The 25,803-nt window shown below is 44.3% G+C and overlaps 1 protein-coding gene across 1 annotated transcript in view; it reads right to left on the reverse strand.

Annotated features, from left to right (window-relative positions):
• Positions 1-25,803, reverse strand: part of LOC138260003 (solute carrier family 22 member 6-A-like) — a 692,998-nt gene that overhangs the window by 550,574 nt on the left and 116,621 nt on the right. The window contains exon 2 of the mRNA XM_069208050.1: positions 19,127-19,230. Coding sequence (XP_069064151.1) covers positions 19,127-19,230 — 104 coding nt within the window. The remainder of the gene's footprint in view (positions 1-19,126; positions 19,231-25,803) is intronic.

The following is a 25,803-nucleotide window of genomic DNA, read 5'->3' on the forward strand; positions in this document are numbered from 1 at the left end:
GCATTGACATCATTGTTTTGCTGACCAACACCTGTACCTGCACCTTCCTGCACCACCATCGGGCACTCGCGTTTCCAATGACCGACGATTCCGCACACGTGACACGGCATCACCTTCTTCATTGCCTGCACACCATTCACAACAGTGTTCAAATCCGGACCATTATTCACAAAACCTCCTCTGCCTCTGCCTCTCGCCTGTGGCTGAAACATCATATTTCCCTGCAACTGCGGCTGCGGTTGCGGTGCCTGCTGTTGGAACCCTTGCATCCCTTGCAAACCTTGCAGACCTGTCTGGGCTGCTTTAAGTTGCATCATCATCACCTTCTCTTTCAACTTTTTCTGTTTCACTTCAATTTCGTCGCTACAGTATTTCGCATAATTCAACACCTCATCAATAGGTTTCGACTGCCAACAAATCAAATGCGACTTTATCATCTGGCTTATCTCTGGTCTCAGCCCTTCCACAAATCTGAACACAAAATGAAGCATGTCCTTCGCCTCTATTGTTTCCGTGCCGCTGTAGTTTTTGAACGCCTTCAACAACCTCTCATAGTAACTATGAATCGACTCTTTAGCCTCTTGGGCCGTTCGATCGATCTTCTGCCAATCCACATTTTTCGCGGCAACCTTCGTCTTCAAATGCTCAATCACCTTGTAGTACAAGCTCATCACCATAGGTGATGGTGCACCCGTATCCCTGTCTCTCTCTGGTTCACTTGTCGGCCAACCTACAGCTCTTTTGCAATCCTCCCACAAATCTGCTGGAACCACAATCTCAAAGAGGGTGTTCAGGTCTTCCCAGAGACATTTTGCAAGCTTCACAAACCTATCAGTCTGTTGATACGATTCAATCGGCTTCTCTCTCAGTTTGGGAAAATCATCCGTAAATGACTGAATGTCGCTTCTGTGCCATGGTACATGTATTAATTTTCCCCCTGCTGTCTCCCTCATTGGTAACATGGTTACTGCCTCGCTACTCTGTGGTCTTTTCTCATTGAGCTCTGTAGCACTGTCCCTCCTCTTTTCCTTTCTCTTTACCCATCTGCTTTCCCATTTGTCTAAGCACCTCCACACTTGTGCACTCTGCAGCAATTCTCTAAGGTGCGCCTTCATGCCTGCTGACCTCATGTGTTCAAAATCTGTGGTCCCAAAATCCAATCTGTAGCTCCTGCTCAAGTGCTTTGTCTTGTCTATGTCAACCCCATTTTTGTCAGCTATTTCCTGCAAGCTTTTATGTACCTTATTCACTTCCTTCGTAATCCTGGGACATAGATACCTCAGCTCTTCTTCCGAGTAGGACTCTAACCTATTCACACCCATAGTCCCTTCCACCAATTCTTGTGCTTCCATGTTCAACCTGACCCTATTCAGATAGTCTTCTCCCTTCCCACTGGCTGAACTTTGTGTGGAATTCAGACTGTTGAACCACTGTGTCAGCTGTTGCGCATTCAACCCCATAAGTGTAGCATTCACATCGACTGCCATTGATGGTTGCGGCAACTTTTCAGTATTCGATGACAGCGGTATCATCAGTGGGGGGCTCGACCTCACCAGTGTTGACTGAGCACATATGGGACTAAACTCCATCAAGGACCCAGATCCATTTGGCTGAGCCGCTATAGGAGTTATCCCTGGAGTGTTTTCTATGCACCTCCTTTCGGTCCCATTCTGCAGCATTGATCCCTGACCGCTCATACCTAAGTTAGGCTGACTGTACAAAGGTACCGGTGGACCTACAGTAATGGGTAGGGATATCGCATCTGGGTTCTGTCCATTTCCCATGTTCTGGGACATGTTCATTCCCACACTATGGGTCATCATTGCCGGCATGCCCATCTGACTCCCCGTCATCTGAGCATGTGCATTTCCCCCCTGCATCTGCTTTTGAGGCATCAGAAACTGAGTTGATTCGGCTTGTGCCAATGTCGGGTTGTGACCATTCTGTACTCCCCTTACGGTTGGATCTAGAATCATTCCTGCACTGTTATCACTGCTGTAGTACCTTGGGACCTGCGGCTGATAATTTTCTGCTGGTTTCAACATGGGCACATCTGGATATATTCTCCTAACCTGCGGTATCTGCGGGGTGAACAGTAGACTCGGGTCCTTAGATCCCGATGAAGCTCCTGAACACTGAGTTTCATTATTCTGTACCGATGCCGGAGGGGCAGAACTGGTACTTGGACCTTGTCCACTCTCTGCATAAGGTGGTGGACGGTCGTTCAGCAATTGCATTATTAACTCCTCATCCTCTAACTCCTCTTCTCTTCTCAACTTTTCCTCGTCCTCTCTATCCTTGGAACACCTCCTGTTTGTCTTACAGGTAGCTTTCTTACCTGTCTCCTCTTCTTCCTTAGTAATTGCGGGAAACAATTTTATCCCCTGCAGTACATCTGACCTCCACACCTTCTGTGCATTATCCCACCTAGCGTCCGCTAGTGTCTTTTCTACCTTTCTTATCCTGCTCTCGAACTTATTTTGCTGTTGCTGTCTAGCCATCAGTTCCCAAATTGCTAGAGCCTCAAACTGTGCTGGCCTTGGAGGTACCTTCATGTCGTACATCGTGAATCTCAAATTCTCTAGTATCCTTATATTGAATGTCCCATGGATCGGGAACGCTACGCTCCCATGTTTCTCTGTCAGCTTGTGCCATTGCTTTAGCCAAAGGCACGGAGCTACCCCTTTTTCCTCCATTACAATGTAAGCTTGTGTACCTTCGGGTGGCGTCTCTTCTCCTACGCTCGCTTTAATGTAAGACTCCCCCTTCATCGCACTCCTTAATGCTTTAAAAAATTTCATTTTTCTCGTCTTTTATTTCGCAAAATTTGTAGTCAATAGGTGACTTTAATTCCCGGAATACTCTTCGCTTGCCTTTCCCCTTCCAATCGAGCCCCACGGACTGCGTCCAATCCGTGCGCGACCCTTCTCTCCAACCAACCTATCCCAGCGCGGCTCCTAGTGACGTCACACTCACACACACTGCGGCTGACAAAGCCCCGCGGCTAGTCCTCCTTCACTCAGCTCCTCTCGTAACAACTTCTTGCATGTATCGCGAGCTACCAAAAAATAAAACAGATCTGTCGGTTTACTACAGGAAGGGTAACACAATCGCTTCAGGACCTTAGGGATTTTTCACTAGCCTCGGCAGTTATTCCATCTTTCTCGGTCCCCACGTTCGCAAGCAAATCTGACCCGCAGACCTACTCTCAACTTGTCAATGATCTATTCTAGTGCACTTAGAATTTTGTCAAAGCCCGAAGTCGAAGTTCCTTTCACTCCCTTAACACACGTACCGACTCGTTGACCACGCCCGATCAACCTACTAAACCGCCCAGACCACAACATAAATCAACATACTCCGGAGTCTCTTGACCTCGCAGGGCCCATCTCAACAACAACAACCACGTGGACCTTTTTATGCACAAAGCGCCACACGCACATGAAGTTCGACGACTTCCCTACTCTCACCCTCGGAGTCGCACCTCCGCTATTTCTATGAAGTTGGACGACTTCTCTACTTCTACACTCGGAGTCGCACCTCCGCTATCCTCTATAAAGAAAAAAAATCCTCGCAACCTTTTCATCCAATCTGCGGCAATAAGCTGTGCAAGCGCAAAACCCTAATTTCACTCATACCATCACTAGTACCGCCAACGCCGATTCCACACCTCCATTCTCTTCATTCGCAAGCTCCGAGATCCCGGGAAAGTCACGGTGGACCTAGCCCATCATCATTTTCCCAATCAGTTTTATCCAAGAAAAATCTAATTCAACTTCTCGAGTGGGGTCTCAAAGGGCGTAACCGTTAATTCAACACCATGTACTTTAAGAGTACGAGGTCCCAAAAGACGTAACCGTCCTCTGCTACCATCTACTGATAGAGCGTTCCGTACTAATAATTTACCTGTATTTGGACGCTCTTTTAGGCCGATGAATCTTTTGGCTAAGTGGGAGCCACAACACCCTTAATCAGTCAATTTCGTTAAATCAATAATCAATAACGAACATAAGCAATACCCTGATCAACATAACACTTGACAATTAGTCCAGAATACATTTCGGCGAACCCTGACCTTTCAGTCAGGAATAACCACACCAGTTTATTCAAAGTTAGTGAATTTATTTCCCTATATTAACAAAGCTAGCACAATATAAATGTGTCTCAACACCAAATGATAAACATAAATGAACATTAATAGCTGTCCATAACGGCGAAACAAGTGCAATCTATGCAGCATTTGAATAACAAGGCATTCGATGATAGCAATGCAAATCACTAATAGTATTATCTGTAACGAGCTAATTGCATACATTTAGTCAGCATAACAAGGTCTCAAATTGCATCGTGCAACAGAAGGAATCCTCATCTAACCTCAAATTAGCATCGGCATGTGGGACTTCATGCAAAACAATTTAGCAACATTAATTTAGAAAACTCCTAACTAGGGATCTTGTCAAAAATCAGCAGTTGGTTACCTAAAAGAAACACAATGCAATTGTACAATTTCCTTTCATATTTACCAATTACGATCAGCATACAAGGAAGTCTTCGTCTCACAAGTACCGTTTCTCGATCAGCATGGGACGGGGCAAAGGGGCAGGGGTGGACGGGGCAATTGCCTCACGGCGGCAAGGTAAAACTACTACTTCATGCAAAGGGATCAAAGTTAAAGTCTCTAGGGCAAGAATCATTTAAGGTCTCTTTCTCTCGATTAGAGAAAGCATCAAAGTCTCTTTCAAAATGGCATCGCAGCAAGGTGGGCCATAATAGCTACGAAGTCTGCAAAATGGCGGGTATCGAGCTGGTAATAGCAATAATGGCTGCAATGGCTGGTAATAGCTGCTTTCTTCTTGTGCACCTGATTTAAATAGCCAACAGTTCAAATCCAGTAGGGTCTTCCATTGGAGGGTTCATAGGTTAGCTTCAAATTGTCCAATCAAAAACAACAGTTCTCAAGCTTTTACTTAAGCATACATTATCCTTGGAGATGGGTACGCAAGTTGCAACATTTTATACCAATTAACTCACTTTCAGAGCTTCCATTGTCCGCACCTGCAGATTGACCTTGGAGCAAAGAGAAAAATGCCAAGCTGGCACGAAACTTTAAGATAAGCATGTGAACGATCTCAGTGGAAAAGTACAGCTTCAAGCAAAAATACACGTTTATTAGCACATTGGAAAAATACGAGCATCTAAACCGTGAGACCAGGCAACTAGGCCGAAGCCTCCACTAAAGTAATGCTAAGCTAAAACATTTCAAGCAAGCAAATCATAGCACACGTTTACGATTATGTCGGATTAGTGCAATTCTAATACACCACGTTATATAAAGCACGCTTATAAATGTTGGCAAACTACTCTAAGGGCACATTTTGTCCCCGTACAATCTTTATTAGTTCGGTTAAAGTCACACATGATTATTTCAACACTACGTTTAAGCGCTAATAAATGTAAAACCTTCATTTCAGCTTCATCAAGACCGCCGGTTTTCCTAGTCTGACCGCGGCCGAACCGCCGCGGTCAGAATGCCCTGCGGGGCACCGCCGGTCTGTCGGCGGTGCTCCAGCCGACCCTGGCCCCGGCGGTCTGAGACCGCCGGGGTCAGAATGACCCCCATAGAGTTGTGTATTACAAGCATGAAACAGCAAACTCAAGATTCTAAACCTGCATTCACTTCACTATGCTCTAACACCTATGAAGTCCATCCTGAGCCAAAAAGGTTCCATAATTGCTAACTCACACAACACTACATCTCCCCCTCTGTTAAATAAAAAATTACATTTATTTTTACAACTACATTCACACATAAAGCTCTTCAGTGAGTCTTTGTGGCAGTCTAATCACAGGTCCTGATCGTGTCTTTGGAAACTGGGGACAGACAGTAGAAGTGTCTGTGATTTACATGTGGGAACAACAGTCAGGGGGTTTTCACTTATCCGTTGAGACCCAGTCTCTACACTGACATGTGTGCCTGACGAGCATGGAAGCAAACAAACACAAATGATGGACGGAATGCGGAACTAATCAAACATTCACCTCCAGTCACAGATCTGGGATTAATCCATCAATTCTTTTGCTCACCACACCATCCCAGTTTGGACCCAGCCATATGCAAATAAATCTTGACCCTGCTCCCCATGGGAACAGTCCAGCCCAAACTGCCAGGCCAGGTCCTCCCTGGACCAGAAACAAGCATCCTGGGACTGGATTCAGGGTATCACCCTTCTTCAGCCAGGCTAGCTTGAATCCAGTGGCATTGTGAGCCCGGGACCCACATCTGGGCATACCCAGCGCACTGAGGGCGGCAAAAACAAATGAACACAAGTGATGGATGGAATGAGGAACCAATCAAACATTAACCCCCAGTCACAGATCTGGGTTTAATCCATCAATCCTTTTGCTCACCACACCACCCCATTTGTTCTTAGCCATATGCAAATCAGTCTTAACTCTGATCCCCATGGAAACAGTCCAGCCCGAACTGCCAGGCTAGATCTTCAGTGGACCGGAAACACGCATCCTGGGACCGATTTCAGAGTGTCTCCCTTTATCGACCAGGCTAGCTTGAATCAAGTGACATAGGGAGCCCGGGACCCACCTCTGGGCATACCCAGCGCACTTCGGGCGAAAAAAGCAAACAAACACAAATGATGGACGGAATTCAGAACCAATCAAACATTTACCCCCAGTCACAGATCTGGGTTTAATCCATCAATTATCTTGCTCACCACGCCACCCCATTTGTTCTTAGCCATATGCAAATCAGTCTTGAACCTGTTCACCATGGGAACAGCACAGCCCGAACTGCCAGGCTAGGTCCTCCCTGGACCAGAAACAAGCATCCTGGGACCGTTTTCAGGGTATCACCCTTCATCAGCCAGCCTAGCTTGAATCCAGTGGCATAGTGAGCATGGGACCATCTGTTCTTTTTGCTTTTGATGAGCATGGAGCCACATGTCGTAAATTCACAGAATCTTGCTTCATGGACTTCCCACTACGTTGGGCAGCTACCATGTGTCCTTTGCTGGTCACAACATGAAATGGCTCAGCATCGAAGGGAGCATCAGATTTAGTTTTCGGGACTGACAGTCAAGCTCCCGATCTCCTCTCATGAAAGTAATGTCCTTTGCATGTCGGCCCTTGTCTGCAATGACCTTCATTTTTCTTTTACGATCAAGTCTTTTAGATGGGTTTCTTCCTAACTACTTGACCACCTGTTTGTCCATTGAGGTAACTTGGTCATTATGGCTCTCCCAAACATCAAGATTGCAGGGCTTGAAAAGTAGAATTTATCACAGTCTTAAGGCTGAGCTTTTCCAATACAGCATGCTGAACAGCTTTCTTTAGAGTAATCATGAAAGATTTAACAACGCCAATGACTTGTGGCCAAAGAGGTGTGCTCGTCTGATGCTTCACATCGAGATGCCAGACAAAGTCTCTGAATTCTCGACTGTTGAAAGGTGGGTCGTTATCAGATTTTAACATCGAAGGAACACTTTATGTTATGAAGACGTTGTCTAATCTCTAGATAGGTCTGTCTTGAGTGATAGATCATAGACCTTCCACCAATGGAAAATGGGGTAATTCATCCACAATCACCATCAGGTGTTCTCCATTGTCAAGAGGACCAAAAAAGGCAACAGCAATTCTTTCCCATACATGCTTGGCAACTCTGGCATGTTTAAGGTGTGTTGAGTGGTTTTGGATGAAAGGCAGTTGCACAGATGACAGGCCTTCAGCTCTCTTTAAACTCTCTGATCAAGACTCAGGGGCTCATTATGACCCTGGCGGTTCAGACCGCCATGCTGGTGGCGGCGGAAAAGACCGGCATGTCGGTCAGAACCGCCATATTAAACACAGGGAGGGCTGCCTGAGGCAGCCCTCCGTCACCGCCAGGCTACAGCCGACAGGCAGCCTGAAGATGGCGGATATCATTATCCGACAGGGCAGCGCTGCCTAGGGCACCGCCCTCCGGATAATGAAGCCTGTTCCCCCCTGCCTTTCCCTAAGCCTGGAGGAAGGGGTGCTACGGGTCCCCTCTGGGGGCCCCTGCACTGCCCATGCACCTGTTTCCGCCCGCCGGCCCAGCAGAATGTTTGCAATTCAGCCGGCGGGGTCTCAAGGTGGCTGGCAGTCTATGAAAAGACCGCCAGCATGAACACGGCAGGGTTTCCCGCCGTGTTCATAATGAGCCCCTCAGTTTTGGAGAGCTCATTTTGTGGCAACAATTCCATGATGTCCTTCATGGGACACTTCAACTATCTGTTGTCGCAAAGCCTCAGAAATAACTAATCTTGAACCGTTCAATGCCTTCCTGATCGATGGCCAATTCATCAGTGACATTTTTAAACTTCTGGTATTCACGGTCACTGGTAAGAGGTTGAGCATGCTGGTTCCAAGACTGACATGTCACTGTCTTGACTCGTGGCAATCACAATTTGTTGCAACAAAATGGTAGCTTGTGTGATTGATTTTACTATGAAATTAATGTAGGCTTTGGTCGTCTTGGAAGGGGTACCAGAGCATGGTAGAGATACTCTTGAGAAGCAGCCAGCAGGGTTTTGATCTTTCCCCGGATGGTGCAAGATTCTATAATTGCACTCTTGTAACCGTAGACCCCCAATGTTCAATGCGAAGAGACATCTTGACTTTTAATTGTCAAAGGTGGTCAACAATGCTTGATGATCCATCACAATCATGAAAGGCTTTCCATATAAGAAAATGTGGAAATATTCTCTACTGCTAAACTTTCTTTCTCAGGTTAGGAGTAAGTATTTTCAGTTTGGGACAAACTTCCACCTGCAAATGCCAAAATATGTTGTCAAGCATTTGGGTGTTCGCTGTGCTGTGCAACAATGGCACCTAACCCAACTGGGCTAATGTCAACAACAACCTCAGTATAAACCTCTGGATCGAAGTACTGCATTTCAGTAGCATTCTCAATAACGTGTTTGATTTTCTGGAAGGTTTGCTCACATTCATGTGACCAATGAAATGAAACATAATTTTTCATTAATTCCTCAATAGAGCACTGACAGTGGCAAAGTCTCATATGTATCTAGAACAATAGCTGGCCATGCCAAAGAATGAACGTACCATGGAAACCTCTTGTTGAGGATTGGCACTTGACAATGCTTTCACTTTAGCTGGATCAGGCATCATGTACCCATCAGAAACGATATGGCCAAATAATTTTAGCTTTATCCTATGGAACTCACGCTTCTCAGAATTGAAAATTAAACATGCATCAGCTAGTAAATGACACACTTGTCGAGAGCTTTATCATGCTCCTTCTGTGTAACTCTGAAAACCAATGTTATCATTATAATTGAAAGCATTCATGATAGGCTGTATGATACATCAAATGAAATCTTGAAAAAGCTCTGCAGCTGATTACACAAAAACTTATGGGCATATTTACAAGCACCACTGGAGTGTTACTTTTGTAATGCTCTAGTGATGCAAACTGCAGAGCCATATCCACAAGGCCTGCGTGGCAGTTTATGGCCTTGTAGAGATGGCGTAAGGCAATGCAGTGCATGTCGCTGAGTTTCCTCACCCTGCATTAGTGAGGCGTGCCATGGCTGTTACAGTGGGTGTTCCCAAGTAACACCCATGGCATTTGAAACATTTCTAGATGAACGAGAAATCGTAAACCTGGGAATGCGTCAAATGCCTATGCCTCCCAAGGGGTGGCGTAAAGGAGGTGCAAAAGGGAGAAATAGCATTATTTCTCCCCATTTTTTCCCCTTTCTTTGTGTGCTGCATTTTGTGGAGGAAGGTGTCCCCTTCTGCGCAAAAACAATCATCCCTACAACACAGACACCCTTGTTCTATGGTGCAAGGGTGCTTGTGTTGGTGCATGGCAGCCATTTGTGCACCAGCGCAGGGGGAGAGGACAGAAATGCATCATATCTTATAGATACAGTGTATTTCTGCTCTTTGCTGGTGGTGCCTTGCTGTGCTGCCCTGTGCCATCGGGCTTGTAAATATGTCCCTTAGACTTTTATATCAGAACAGACCAATATGTGTAGAAAAGGTTGTAATGTGCCTGCATTTCTCCTCAACTTCAAACTAATGATGTCATTTATTCAAATCAAGGCGATAGAAGACCTTCAGACCATTCAATTGTGTTAGCACGTCAGCAATGTGCAGACCTAGATGTCGTTCTCTCTCAATTGACCTGTTCTCTTGAAGCATATCCACACAGATGCATAAAGTGCCTTCACTGTCTTTTTTGGGTATTACCACTATGGGAGAAACCCATGGTGCTGGGCCAGTAGAACGCTCAATATTATATTGTTTAAGTAATGATTCCAGTTCTTTTTCAACATCTTCTAGTGAAGGAAATGCAATCCATCTGTGTATTTGAGCAAGAGTCCTCATTCATGTGTAATTGTACTTTCTTAGTCTTACGTTTTCCTAACCCATGAAACAACAAAGGAAACTGACTTACTATTTGTGATGAGCATTAATATTATGTTATAGTTTACTAGTTTACTGAGGTCAGTCCCAGATCAGCAGTTGTACTGAAAGTGAGAAAACAGTAGGTGTGGGTGGAGCTCATGGAGTTCCACTCCGCGGAATTCCACAAAGTTGTTGTAAAACTCTGTGGAATTCCATAGAGGCAGAGTTCGTGAGCTGCGAGGTGCCCTGCAGCCTGCCCTAGTGGCACCCTGTCCTGAATGCGCCCGATCTCAGAAGCACTAAGCAGGGTCAGGCCTGGTTTGCCAGGCCCGACCCTGCTTAGCACTTCCGAGATCGGGAGTATTCAGGACAGGGCCGTAGGCAGTGAAAACTACAGTTTAAGGCCTCTTGTGTACAAGACTGTCCAGTATGCACTGCACAAGAGGCCGTGGGCAGAGAAAGCTGCAGTTTAGGCCTCTTGTGCATAAGTGTGCAGAGAAGAAAAAAAACAAGGACTTACGTGGGTCCTCTCAGGGCATGCTCGTTCCCAGCAGCCTGCCTATCTGACTCCCTCTGCCCCCTGCTCCTGAGCTGCTGGCAGAGGGAGGCCTGGATCCGGAGCTGGTGCCAGCAGCAGTGCCATGCCACCAACATCAGGCAGAGAGTGTGCACTGCAGCCCAGTTATGGGCCACACAGCACAAGCGCAGACAGTCTGCGTTCGCGCTGTGTGGCCCATAACTGGGCTGCAGTGCACAGGCGGTGAGCTCTGCTCCGCTGGCAGGGCTAGTGGAGTTTTTGGTCAAGCGGGGAGTGCCAAAAACTCTGTTAGCTTCACCAGCGGGGCAGAGCTCACCGCCCACCCCTGGTAAACAGGCACTTGATGTCACACCTTGAAGTACATGAATGGGTGTTTGTACTTTTGTTTTCTTGTATTTCATCGTTGCTACAAATGAACCATGACTTTTTAATGGTGTAGATGCAGCACATGTATATACTTCAGTTTTCAATTGCGTCAGTCGTGACAACGGTCGATAGTTCATTATATAGCTCCTTAGGCATAATGTTTATTAACGCACAACAGACAATAACGAGAGATATTGAACAACTGTTTGCTTTCAATGTAATCTTTAGACAATATTTGAATGCCTTTGGTGGATTTTCATGTCAACTTTTCTTTGACAGGTATTTTTCTTCACATGCAGCCAGTCCAAAATGTGCACATTTTTCTGAGGTGAACATCGACATTGCACATTCATTTTTTTCACTTTCGCTTTGTGTAGCTACTGGAGATTTTTTTGAAAATGTTTTAGATGATGATCGACTTCATGTGGTGTCAATTTGTCACAGTTGGTGCTGATGCTTGGCCTTGTGGGCGTGCTTCGAACATCGCTTCTGGAACGTTCGGGCAGCCTTTTCATCTTCTTGCTGTGATGCACTTAATTCTTCTTTTGCCTAGGAAACCATTACAAAATGGTTCTCCTTCCCACAGACTATGAATATCTGTCCAGTGGTGCCTGCCTTTTATGCTCATGAGGACTCACTTTGGGCACCTCTGGCCTCCATGTCAGCAGCTTGTCGATTGGCAAGCTCTTCAGCTCTAGGGGCCATGAGAACTCATTTCAGACTAAGAGTTTCTCTCAGCATTCATTGTCTGAATGAATTTGACAGGAATTCATCAAGAACTCTGAGGAGTACTGCTTCCTCATCATTAAATTAATTGAATCTACAATGTCTGTTAAGCGTATCCAGCATTGGATTGACCTTGAGATTCAAGACTTCTTTGATTTGACAATATGTAACTTTGTCAGCTTGCAGCGTTCTTATTATGACTTCTTTTACATCTTCACCAGCAAGAATCTTAAGGTATTTGATAATCTTCTTATCATCTGTTTCTTCTTGTTCATCAATGAAATCATCAAATATCTCTATCCAAGCAGTCCATCTGTCACCAAGATTCTGCTTTTTGGCAGTATTGAATGGTGGTGGTAGTTTAAGGAAGGCAGCAACATTATAACTAGTTACGTAACTAGCTGACACTGAGAATGGAGTTCTTTCTGATACTGTCTGCTGTCCACTAGGCCCAGTTCTTTCAGGCCATCTCTAAGGTCCTGTGATGTGCTGGCTTCTGAGTCATCTAGAACAGTCTGTGGAACTGTGACCTCTTTCTTGGTCTCCATTGGAGCCCTTCACTTTTCTGGAGACCTCTGGAGTTGTTCTGAGTTGCCACCCAGCAGCTTTGGTGGTGTGCCACGTCAGGTATGAATAGTTCCACGAGCACCAGCCTGGGCACTGCTTCCCAGGCCACCGCTTTCAACACTGTGGTATGATGAATCTCTTCAATCAGTTCTGTTAAGCAGATGATTGTTTCTTGTATATGGATAACTTTGCTTTTAGGCATCTCTTTGTACTGTCTGACCTATGGTTGATCACTGCCTCGCAGCGCTTCTGATCGCAGTTTTATTTTGCAATTTGCTGTCGCTGTTTGTTGCTCTTTCAAAACCTGATTGTATCTGCCTTCAGCATTATCACTTCGTATGATGTGTGAAGCAGTTTGCTTGGACCACAGCAAACTCTCTGAGACAGCACTGTCAATATTTGGGTTACTTATCCCCTATGTCATCGCAGGTTGTAACGTCTTCCCCAGCCTGGGTACCCCCCAATGACTATGACACCCTCGGAGCTGTGTAGTACATGTTTTTATTTGTGTGGAACTGCAAACTCAACATTCTAAACCTGCATTCACTTCACTTCGCTCTAACACTTACATCACAGTTCTATGGAGTCCATCAGAAGCCAAAAGGGTTCCATTGTTGCTAACTCACACAACACTACACCTACGGCTGGTGGACACCATCTTAAGAAGGTCGAATACGGGTGCTTCCTGATCATCTGCAAAGGGGAGGTTGGGGCATGAATGCCTCAATACTGCAGACAAGGGCATGGTTTCAGGGTTGTTTGGGGTGGTACACCACCCTAACAAATGTATTCTGTAGTAAATAGTTGGGCACAAGCTCTTTCGGTTGGGTATGTTGAAGTGTCTGACGGATTTCACCTGGTATTTTTACATGCTCACACTGACAAAAAGACACACACACGCACACACCCACACACACTCACATATACATATACACTCTCGCTCTCTCTCACCCTTTCTCTTTTCTCCATTTGAAAGCCTTAGAAAATGTTGATTCGTTTGATGACTGCTGTGCTTTACATGCCCCTAACAATCCGTCCTCCTCTCTCTCTCCACTTCCCCTTTAGCCCTTCTCATATCCTGCTTGTCATTTAATGTATTTTAACAAGATATTCGAGTGTGATTGTTGGTATCCCTAGCTCACACCCCCATTCTTAATGACGAAGCTATGCCCCTGACTGCAGAGCATAAGGGACTGGGCAATACCAAGTTCCAAACATGAGACAGGCATGTAATGTCAATTTACTTGAGGTGGTGAGCAAATATAAACAGATTAATTATTCAATGAATACTACTCATCAAAGTGACCATGCCGAACAATTCATGATCGCAAAGCTTCAGCCCTGTGACCTGTTTCCTAAAGAAGCTCCTCTTACCTTACCAACATTTCCTCCCTCCTAGTTCTGTCTTGCAGAGAAGCACTATCATGGTTCACCATAGATAAACAAATGCACGGAAAATAAGGCACCTATTGCAATAATAATGTGGCCCTTGCAAAAATGGCAACGAGGAAGAAGAACTAGAAACCATTCCTTCTGCCTGGCTGTCCTGGCACTGAGGGAAGAGGGGCTTCCTCCTGGGTGTGTTTGGCATGATGGATAGTGTGTGATGAAACCCCTGACACTTGTGACGTAAGGCTAGTCACAAATTGCAACAATGGGCATCAGTTGCAGTGCAGATCATTCACAGTACATGCATTCCAGTTAAAGCACTCCAAAGGTGAACTCTTAAATACTGGTGAACCGCCACATTGAGTTTTTATTACATACATTTATTGACACTTTCATAAAGCAATGGCTAAAACGCGCAAAGCGTAATACCCAGTGGCTGAAAGAGGCTAATTCAAAAACCCTGTGGGCCTAATATGTTCATGACATGAGCTCTGGCAGATATCTAAAACGGTCTTTATACCAGATGTAAAAAGAAGCTAATAAGCAGAACATGATATATACTGTGGAATAAGCACCTGGGGACACGTGGGTCACAAATATGGGACAGGCCAAATACAAGCTAATTGAATTTATAGCTGAGAGCAGAGCATGAGCCAACACAAAGGTCTGGGAGAACTAGTGCATACAATGATGATGAGTGGAGACACCCTTGTTTCTCGCACAGATTTTAAAGTAAAAAGCACAGAATTCTCAAGTCTCTAATTATTTTGGAAAACTCCATCTAATGTTTGCCATTTTGGAAAGTACCTGAGAATCCTATATCTCTGCTTGAACCTCCAGAGAGAGACAGCATGGGCAGAAACATCAGAAAGGATAGGTGAATGACTGGGAGGAAGGAAGCATGCCAGAGAGTAACAGATGCTTGTAATTATGAAGTTCTAACTTATTGTGAAGGCAACCTAGATGTACTGCAGGCAAGACCAATGCTAGGAACAGTGCAGCAGGTGCAGTGGCACCAGGGCCAATTGATCCCAATGCACTCCAAGTGTAATCTGTGCCTGATATTACTTGCTTGCAGACTGGTCCAAGATAGGCTTTTGTGCATCTGATTGCACAGTATGACTTATAGTAGGTAACACTTCTGTGCTCAAAGAAGTACAGATACCTTGACAGGAGGACACACAAAAACAGGGCCAAAGAACGATGAACATGAGGGAGACAATGATCCTGCATATTTCAATTAGTTTGTTTTTTAAACATTCAGGTTATACTGCCAAATGGCAAAGTCCCTCTACTGATTCTCAATTCTGCCCTTCTGCCCTTCTGCCCTTAGGTCAAAGAATGCATTGATCATGTTGTATTTTTCTGCCCACTTTACCATGTACTTAGGAGAAAATGGATTTTACTGCTGTGCTGTAATATGGGGACCAGAGGCTTTAGGATGGCTTCTGGGATTTTTAGGTTCGGCATAGCATCTCCAATTGTATTTGCTATTTCTCACTACCTGTTGTGCATGTGGAGATGTAGGCAGAGAAGCTTTGCACCCTGAATGCTGTGTGGTGCTGCACAGGCTAATTGACATTCAAATTGGTCTGGGGGTTGCATCATAGTCAACGGCTTTATTATTCTGTTTAACTGGATTTATTATGAATAGTTTGCCCTTTTTAACTGGAACTTGCCCTCCTAGAGGAGAGTATTTTATGATTTTCATGACATTTTCTTAACTGTGGATAAAATCTATATGCTGCTGGTTATGCTGCTAGCTACGGGCCATGTTTTACACGATCTTTTGCTTAGGTTTTTATTGTCTTATTTTATGATGCTTTTTATCTGTTTATGCTTTTATGGCATTGTTAATTGCTGAATAAAATTTGATGATGATGATTCAGGCTATACATCTTGTTTACACTTTAGATTTAATGACGAGTTTTTCCAATTTAATTATTATTTAGCGTACGTAACAAATATTTATGCCCTGGTGTTCATTGTTTTTCGGAAGCGATAATTTATGGCAATTACAGGATTTGTTCTGATAAAGGGCCATTACATGTGGATTTTGGTGCACAAAAATCCATATGTTCCATTATTGATTGGGTCTTTTCCGTCAGTACATTTCTGCAGGTTTCACCTTCCGAAATGTATTGGGAGATGTTAAACCTGACATATTTCCCCTGAATTCTTGCCTGACTCCCTGATTTTTGCTGAACTGGTTTTGTTAGCATTAGGACTCGGTGCACTTCAACCCTGCTAACCAGCTGTAAAGTGCTTGTGGTCTCTTCTTCAAAGATGGTAAAACATGACTACAGCTAAATGGCTCATTTAATTACTTGAAAGTCCCTAGTAAATTGCACTACCTGTACCCAGAGTCTGTAAATTAAATGCCTCTAGTGGGCAAGTAGCACTGTAAAACATGCCTCAGGCCTGCGACTGCAGCCTGTGTGTGTAGTGGTGAACTGCCATTTTGACTTGGTAAAATAAAAATTTGCCAGCCTAAGCCTTCATTTTCAATACTTATAAGTCACCCCTAAGGTAGGCCAAAACAATCCTAAGGCAGGGTGCATTGTGTTTAGAAAGTAGGACATAGATACTTATATTTTACATGTCCTGGCAGTGAAAACCTCCAAAGTTGTTTTTCACTGTTGTAGGGCCAATGTCCCCCATTGACTTACACTGGGTTACCTTATATTTAATAAGTACCATCGTCAGATTGGAAGCAGATAGAGATAAGCTGTTTACACTCAATTGAAGTGTACTTTAAAATCCTCTTTAATGGTTAAGTCAGATTCCAAGTTTCAATTCTGAAAATGCCGCTATTAGAGAATTTACATTTTCTTGTCTCAACCGACGGCCAGTGTACTTGGCCACATTACTGTGAATGGCTCTAATGTTGGGATTTCTGTACTGCTTCCACAGAGTAAGACAAAAGGGGCTTACGTGTGGACAGAATAAGCCATCCTGAAAGGGAGGCTGGAGAGGGGCTGTACATAGCCTCATGTACACTTGAAAGGGCTTTGCCAACAGCACACACAAAGGAACCTGACACCAGGCCTGCTCTCTTTTTTGTCAACCTAGACAGTTTGGAGACTGGACAAGGGAAAGGAGAACTGACCAGAACCAGCATTGGGGGTAGGACAAGGGTTTCTCCCACACAAAGGCTGACACCAGATATAAAAAGAGGACATTCAGAACCATTCAACAGAACACTCTGAAGATTAAGAAGAAGGACTGCCTTGCTGCTTGAAGGACTGTCTTGCTGTCTAAAGAAGGAAGTTTGAACCTGCTCGTCATGATCCCAGGCCACCCAGAGTGACTTTAAGGGTCAGTTGGCTGACCTCCTGTGTGAGCTACAGGGACAGAACAAACTACCATAGGTCTCCCTGAAACTGCCCAGCTGCAACTGGACATGCCTGGACCTACCTTGACCTGTCTGAGCTCTGTGGCCGGTTACTGTTGGAGTGAGTTCTGATCTCAGAGAGGTGACCCCCAGGTCCTGGACCCTTGGTTGGTATCATTGAAAGCTCCTCCATAAGAAAAAGATTAAAATCCTGAGGTTTGGGCTTTCCACAAATGCAAATGGGCCCTTTTGTGCCAAAGCTCTTCTGGCCAGGGCGACCACCAACATAAAGCTTCAGTAAGGCATGCTCTTAACGCTCTCTGTGCCTGTCTGAGACAACTGGCAACACAGGACCTGTGCTTTACACTGACAGCAGCAACCATGATAATCATCCAACATGACCAGTGGTGACCGACTCTTTGCACGACAGAAATGACCATACACAACTCTCGATCTTTTCTTCATGCAAAAAGCTTCATCTTCGTGGCCTCCTCTAACACAAACGGAGCTCTTCATGCATGACTTGAGAAGGTAACTTTGCAGCGAAACAAGTCAGGTCCCTTTTCCACACTCTAGCAAATTCTGCCTGAATGTGTGACTTCCCCAGGGCCTAGCCTCACCAGCGCCTCTTTCTGCTTCTTGGCGCTATTTTTACTAAAAACTTTAAAAATCAATATCTTTGATGCTACTGATTGGGTTTTTGTCATTCTGGTATCATTTTATTCATTAATGTATTCATTAATGTTTACCCAATGTTTTTTCGTGTTGTTTTTTGCTTTATTGCTGTTTGTGTCCTGCATAAATACTTCACACATTCCTTCTAAGTTAAGCCTGACTACTTTTGTGGCAAGCTACCTGAGGATTAAGCACTGGTTAATTTACTGGCTTGTGGTTCACCTTGAAAAAGATTTTGGTTGTTGTCTGAGTTGGGCTTCCACCCCTCTCAACCAATAACACAATACCTTACAGGTGACATACCTTACTGTCCGATTTTCACACATACTCACAACTGTGACATATATAACAGAGGGTTGCACGGGTGTCATAATTGAGACACAATGGTAATTTATGCATTATATTGACATTACAGATTTATTATGTTTTCTACATAGATGTTTGAAAAAGTTAAACTTTTTGAATATTTGGACCGACACTACTCACGAATATAAAATAACATGGAGGCATGTTTTCTATGATATTGAGAGGGGCATGCAAAACTGACCTGGATGATTTTATTAACATCTGTGCAAGATCCTAGTTGGTCTTGAGTTAGATTAGTGCGTCAATGTGGGGCACCCTTCATTCAAATCACTGGAAATTGAATGCAATGAAAAGGCAGGCAGCCAAACTACTCAAAACAATAAATGACTCGAAGTTTAAGGCGAACCTCTACCAGATGGATTATAAGATTGAGATGCAATATGTGGATTATTTATAAGTAGACATGTTGGGTTATAACATGATTTGGCAGGAACCATTTCTATTTTCATAACAATAGACAAAACATATTTCAGCTCAATAAGAGAGGATTGAGATGCAGTCTCTTTTACAGGTAGATATGTTTGCTTTTTGCTTCTTAACAACTACCCTGTGGATAAGCTTCCTTAAGAGGGAGGCTGTCAGTCTAATGAAATATTCAAATTCACCATGTGAGCCTATGGCTGTCATATGACTGATACTTACCCTGAGCCCTACCAGCCCGTACGGCCAGTGGAAAGATTGCACAATTTTGCTAGATGCCAGTCTCTCTCCCAATGCTACAGCTGTCAGGGATACATTAATTTCCAGATACTCACCTGTCGGAGAGGCTCCCAAATACAACGGCTCCAACCAGCACCCCTGCCATGTAGATGGACTGGGCCATCTGCCTCTTAGTCCGCCAATCGCATACCAGATTCCACTGTAAGGAACAGAAGAGATAAGGCACTGGGCTGTGAACAACATCTAAGAAATACATAGTAGCTTTCAAAATAGCCTTCATAGGAAAATATCAAATGCACAAGTTGAGGAAGATGCATGCTTGTTCATGAAAACTAGCAAATACAAATAGCATTAACCTAATACATTTGCCACTGTTACAGAATTATACTCTCTCTTCTTGCTAAAAAACACACATTGCCTCACTCATACTTAAGGTACCACATTGCTAAAATGAAATGAGGCAATTGTAGGTGCAGGGGGCTTCCCACAAGAGACTAGTAAACACTGATATTCACCAGAGATGTAACTATCAATGGTGCTGCAGCTGCAGTGCCACCAGGGCCCACAGACCTGATCAGCCCAATAAAACCTAATTATTTCAGCACTGCACTACCCAACAAGAACTCATGGAGCCCAGTTTCCTTACTTGCACCAAGGCCCAAGGCATCCATGCTACACCTCTGATACCCTCAATAAAGATGTTGATTCAATTAAATGACAAGGCTAGAAGCCACCTTTGAACTCTAATGCCATCACCTGGTTGACCCTTGTAGCCCTTCAATAAGAGTAAGAAGTGGAAACCACAGAAAGCAAATATGGTCTTCTTGGTCTGGTGTTGGCCAAGGCCTCTTGATTTTATTGGAATTGTGTGTATAATATGTCTCCTCATAGGGACTTTCAGCCATCCCATTTCATGCACTGGTTTGTTATTTTGTCAGCAGCAGTTTCTTCCGCCCAATACAGCATACAGCCTGGGTCAGCCCACTTCTCTTATTGGCTAATGTCACTGTGAATGATGGTATTCCACCCTTTCAAAAGGAGCACATCCACACAGAAAGTAGTTCCCTTGAGTCACAGGGAAAACAATGGTAAAGTGTCTTCTTTGAGATCAAAACAAATATTTTTGCATTTAGCCAATGTTTTAATTAGACTGATGGGGGCCTGGTAGCTTCCCAAACAATAACATTTTGCAAAAGCCATGACAAAACAAAACAACCTATAGCAAGACCAAAAAGCTGGTGTTCACTGAAAGCTCGGGCACGCTGGATTTGCCAATACTTGTTTTACTTTCTAGTCCTGCTGCTACTTTCATGATTTTTGAGGTTGTGGGTATCAAGTGCAATGCCAAAAGTACCAAATGGTAAATCAGGATTAGCATCTGACCTTCTCTGGTTACTCCTAATTCCTATCTATGATTAGTGGACTCCCCTATGCAACCTATTGGTTTCCTTTGATGGATTATCACCATTTAAGAGCTTAGATGAATGTACAGTACTCTGAGTTTGGTAGAAGAGTTATCAAAAATAGTGCATTCATCTAACACACATCTGGCTGAGAACTGAAGGAATACCACAATCAAAAGGTAATCTGTAAACTTAGGAAAATTGTTCATAAACTGATATTCACAATATTCAGTTGAAAGAATGTGTTCATCTCAACATGCCTAATATGGGAGCATATGGGGTCTCTAAATAAATAAGTTACTTTCCAGGTATATGCCACCTACTTTCCACCCATAAAAAACTGACAAGTTACTCACCTGCTCACCACCTCCATTTCTGTTCATAGTAGAGTTCAGATCCTCACAGCCAAGGAAATTCTGTGGCATCCCAGGTGCAAAATTGCGCCCTGATAAATACTGATTGTCCAGGGAGATTTTAATACTTACCTGTTGTGCAGTTTGCTCTGGGTTCTTTCTTGTGCACCTCAAAATAGGGATAACATACTAATAGCATATGCAGTGTTCTATCTCATTATCATGTATGCAACATATCGATTGAAGAAGATCGGCTTCCAATATATTGACAAGGTAAGTATACCTTACCATTCTTAACACACATCTAGGAACCTCTGCAATATATGCTCACCTATGCTTATCAACCTTGATGATAAAGCCAGACTCATCTTGGACATCTCCCACCACAGCCACATCTCTGCCCACCTCAGAGACCTGCACTGGCTCCTGGTCCACAAACTCATCACTGACAAACTACTGATGCACACCTACAAGGCACTACACAACATAGGACCGGCCTACCTTAACCACTGCCAGACCTTCTACACCCCAACCAGACACCTCAGATCCTCCCAACTCACCCTCGGAGCCATCCCCGGAATCAGGAAGAGCACTGCCGGGGGCTGATCCTTCTCTTCCGTCGCAACCCGGACATGGAACATGCTCCCTCTCAACCTCAGACATAATGCCTCATTGAAGTAGTTCAGGAAAGACCTCAAGACCTGGCTCTTCGAGTGAGCAGCACGCCCGCAACACCATCTTGAGACCCCACGGGGTATAAGCTGTGTTCCATAAGTCTCTGATTGATTGATTGATTGATTCATAAAGTGGTAGTAGATATTCTCGATTGAGGTTTTGGAGCTTGAAAGGAAAAACTTCATAAACTTACATTCTAGTGCATGGACTTGAAAACCTTTGTCTTGTCAAATACCAAAGAGTAGCATTTGACCCAATCACTATACCTACAAAAAAAAGTATCCACCACGGTTATTGAAATCTCAAGCATTTGGAGCGATTTACATCATGACGTAGGCTTGTCTTCAAAGGGAATAAACAAGCTCAGCAATATGAACATTCAAGCTAGTAGCACCAGTAGCACCAGTCAATGAGTTCTACCAGACAGCAGCGACAGTGAAAACCCTCCCAAAAGTCAACTTCCAGCTGTCCCCAACAGTTGCAAGAGGGGGGATCTTACTCAGCTACATTCTTCGCTCCTAAATTCCCTCCATACCTCAACAACAGCACTCAATATGCAATCAGATAAATTAGATTTGCAAATTGGCCTAATGAACGTCATGGCATCACATATTGCCGACCTTAACCGTAAACTGGATAAGCTAGTCAACTGCCCGCAAATTTTAAAAACCACAACTGAACCGCAGCAAGACTTGCAAATGTGGACCATTCATTGACAAGTTGAGCATGCTGCCTATCATTTTAACAAATATTCTAGATGAATTAAAAATAAATGATAGTAAGTTCTGTCTACCCAGTCATGCAATGCAACAATTAACGGATCTAGACTTTCAACAAATGAAACCAGGTGAAGAATCAATCACAGATCATCATCCAGACCGTCCAACAATAAATGGGGGGAAGGATTCGGGCACAATTATCATCTGCAAAAACTCTGATCCAAAAGCACAAAGGAGGCCACTAACATCTTTGGATACCTGTAACATCTCTCAGGAAACATAATGGGGTCAGACACCTAAGCCTGTGTCACTGAGAACAAAGCGCTCAGATGAGCAACTTGCACTGATGCCTAACATTCCAACTAAAAGACAAAAAAACAAGCCAGAAATGCTAGGAAAAAAAAACATAGTTAAGACAGTATTTGTTATTTTTACTACATATTTAAAATGCAACCATAGCTGCCGACACAGTGTTCCCTCCCTTCAAGACAATTGCAGGCCCCAAACTAATCAAAAGTTACACAGGCAGGGGTAGTCAATGGCTCAGCACAGTTAATTTCAGATGACATACAATCATCAATTTCTCCCCATCATACTAAACACGTAGTGCACGGGATGACCGAACAACACCAACTTAACCCATCCTGTCCGACCATGAGGGATGCAACGTTCAAGGGCTTGCTTTCATCCAAAAAATTAGAAATATAGGGATGCTCGACAACAGTGGCAGAAAACAAGCCAGCTTAAACAGCAGTAAATGGTCGGAGGTGCAATTCATTTCCTCTCTATCACTGCAGGACCTCCCAAAGATGCTGTCAGCAATAACAATGAAGCCAACGGATGGCTCACAGGTAGAGGCACTGGGAGTTAAGTTACGACCCGGGAATCTGGCACCTTCAGCGCATTCAAAGCTGCTCACACAAGATGATTCCCTGTAACTTTCTGTTAATTGTCAGGGTGTCAAAATGGGTGATCTGCAAAGAGACAAGCCACAATTACAGAACTCTTGTGGCTCGGAACAAATACAGTCTGTTCATCAGTCCAAAGAATCCTCGCCCTGTGCAAAATGTTTGCTCTGTGCCCATCTTAGGGAAAACATCATAGAAACAATCCCAAGTTTGAATTACCCCCCAAGAGTGGTAACAATCAGTAACGAGCAGGGCCCTACAACTATAAAAGTATTGATGCAGAACATACAAACAACTACAGTGGATTTTGCAATACAGGTCTCCTCGAAACAGTGAAGGGGGCGGTCCTACAATGGCCCAAAACAGTGAACAGCGAGAGATCTAGTGGCTGATGAAGTCAGCACCACATGCATTCACAGATTATGCTCTCCAACTTCAGCACAGTAACAATTCACCAACTAGTTGGGAATCAAGGCAAATCATTTTAACTCCACAGTACACGTCACAAGGCCAACAAGACTGCCTGAATAGGAAATAGTGCCATTCCCTTAAGCAACAATTAAAATTGCAGGGAGAAAATATGGCGGGTTGCAGTGAGGAGGCAGCACGCTAGAGTGCTTGCCCGGGTTCCTGGGCGACGGCGGTGACGTAGGGAGGTGAGAGGGGAACGCCTGGTGTACGGGCGGTCAGCGAGTGTCCTGTGCTCGCGGGAGACTGCTCAGGAGGGGCTGGATCAGCGGCTGGAGTGGCTTGTTGGAACCGCGCCGCTCTGGAGCTCCGAAGGACACACCGAGGGGCAGTGGGTGTTCCCCTCTGGGGGAACAGTGGCAGCGGCAGTCCAAGCGCACCTGCCGGCATGCTAGGAAGAACACTGAAAATTACGTCCGGAGAGGCGGTGAGGAGGGCGCAGAGGTGGTGGAGGAAATGGCTGGCAGAACAGTAAGACACAGTGGGGGGGTAGAGGCTCACCCCCCAGAATTCTGGAAGGGCTTGATTATGGGTGAGAGGAGACCATTTGGAGGCTGAAAAGAGGCTCTGCTTTTGGAGAAGTGAGTGGTGAACCTGTATTCTGCAAGGGGAATATAACCCAGCTAAAAATAAAATCACACCTTCCCTGAGGTTCTATTTTAAGATTAAACCTGGAATTACAGCACTCTTCCCCAGCCAGGTAGAGGTTAACCGGGACCAACAGGCAATGGGAGACCTTAGCCCGTGAACCATGGTAGAAGAGGTGGAGGCTGGGGGGGAACAATAGAGACAGTGTGGCGGCAGAGAGAGGTGAAATCCAGCCAACTTCAGTTAACATAAGCGGCACTGAGGGTTCGAATATGAGTGATGGGGAGGTACCTCTCTTGCAAGGGACCAGCGAGGAGGTTGCTTCGCTGCAAAAATCCGACCCACAGTTTCCAGAATCCCATCCCCAGACTATAGTGGGGCCTACAACTCCTATCACCCCCAGCTCTACTTTAAGCTCTGCAGTAGAGGCAATGATTCTCGTTATTTCTGAAGATATTAAAAAAGGTTTTGCATTCTCTGAGATAAACCAGGGAGAGAAAAGGGAGGCCTGTGAGGTATTAGAACAAACGTTTGACCTACTGACTGCAAGAATCTAAGCTCTTGAAGACTCTGTTGGATTAATGAATGAAGAACTGAGGTTACATAAGGAAGAGATTCAAGTTTTGAAAGGAAAAGAGCGGGCACTACAAAATAAATTAGAGCTGTTGGAAAATAGCTCAAGACGAAATAACCTGAGACTGTTGAATGTACCGGAAGGAATGGAGGGTGAAAATTTGCAGTCATTTGTGGTTGCTCTAATCAAAGCTGCAGTTATGATGGAGGAAAATGAGGAAGTGATCGAGAAAGATATTCAAAGGGTTCATAGAGATCCTTGTAGGAGGAAGCCTAACAGTATTAAACCCCGAAAAATCCGGATAGATTTTCAAAGATATGGGCTAAAAGAAATAATTTTGTCTAAAGCACTAAAACTGAAAACATTAAGAGGAGATGATTTTTCATTTGAGATCAGGTCGGACTTATTTAAGTCTACCATAAATAAGCAGTGGGAGATGGAAAGGTGTTTAGAAGAATTTAAGAGGCTAGGCGCATCAGCACAGTTAAAATTCCCTGCCTTTCTACAAGTTATACATAACAATAAGATGCATAATATAAGGGACGTTACCAGAACAGATGAGTTGTTGGCAGTAATCAAGAATGGAAATATAGAGCACTAATAAAGATTTAGATAGTGAATGGTTGGTTTTCGCCCAGGAACCTTGAGTCCTCTAAAATTGGGCTAACATCAGTCCTTAAATTGGGGGGGTTCTCCATTGGATGGAAGGATGGGGAGAAGAGGGTGGGAGGAGTGGGGCACTGTGTGGTAAGCACTTGGTGAAAATGAAAAAAAAGCCTTGTTCACCTCAGCTAGGTTTTGCACTTCACCATAGTGATAGATAACATTGGCGGCGGCCAGGGGTCCAAAGGTACAGATATTCAAATTCATTCATGGAATGTTAATGACCTAAGAACTAGGGGTAGAAGGGATAGGGTTTTACAATATTTAAGAGACTCACCAGCACAAATATTGATTTTGCAAGAAACGCATTTAACTAGGACTAAGTGCGTAAGTTTATTTAAAACACAAAGGTGGGTCCAACACTGTATTTGTACTGAGCACAATTTCTATACTAACGAAGTGGCCATATTGTTATGAAATC

The sequence above is a fragment of the Pleurodeles waltl genome, chromosome 9, assembly GCF_031143425.1.
Source record: "Pleurodeles waltl isolate 20211129_DDA chromosome 9, aPleWal1.hap1.20221129, whole genome shotgun sequence".
In the NCBI taxonomy this organism is placed as follows: Eukaryota; Metazoa; Chordata; class Amphibia; order Caudata; family Salamandridae; genus Pleurodeles; species Pleurodeles waltl.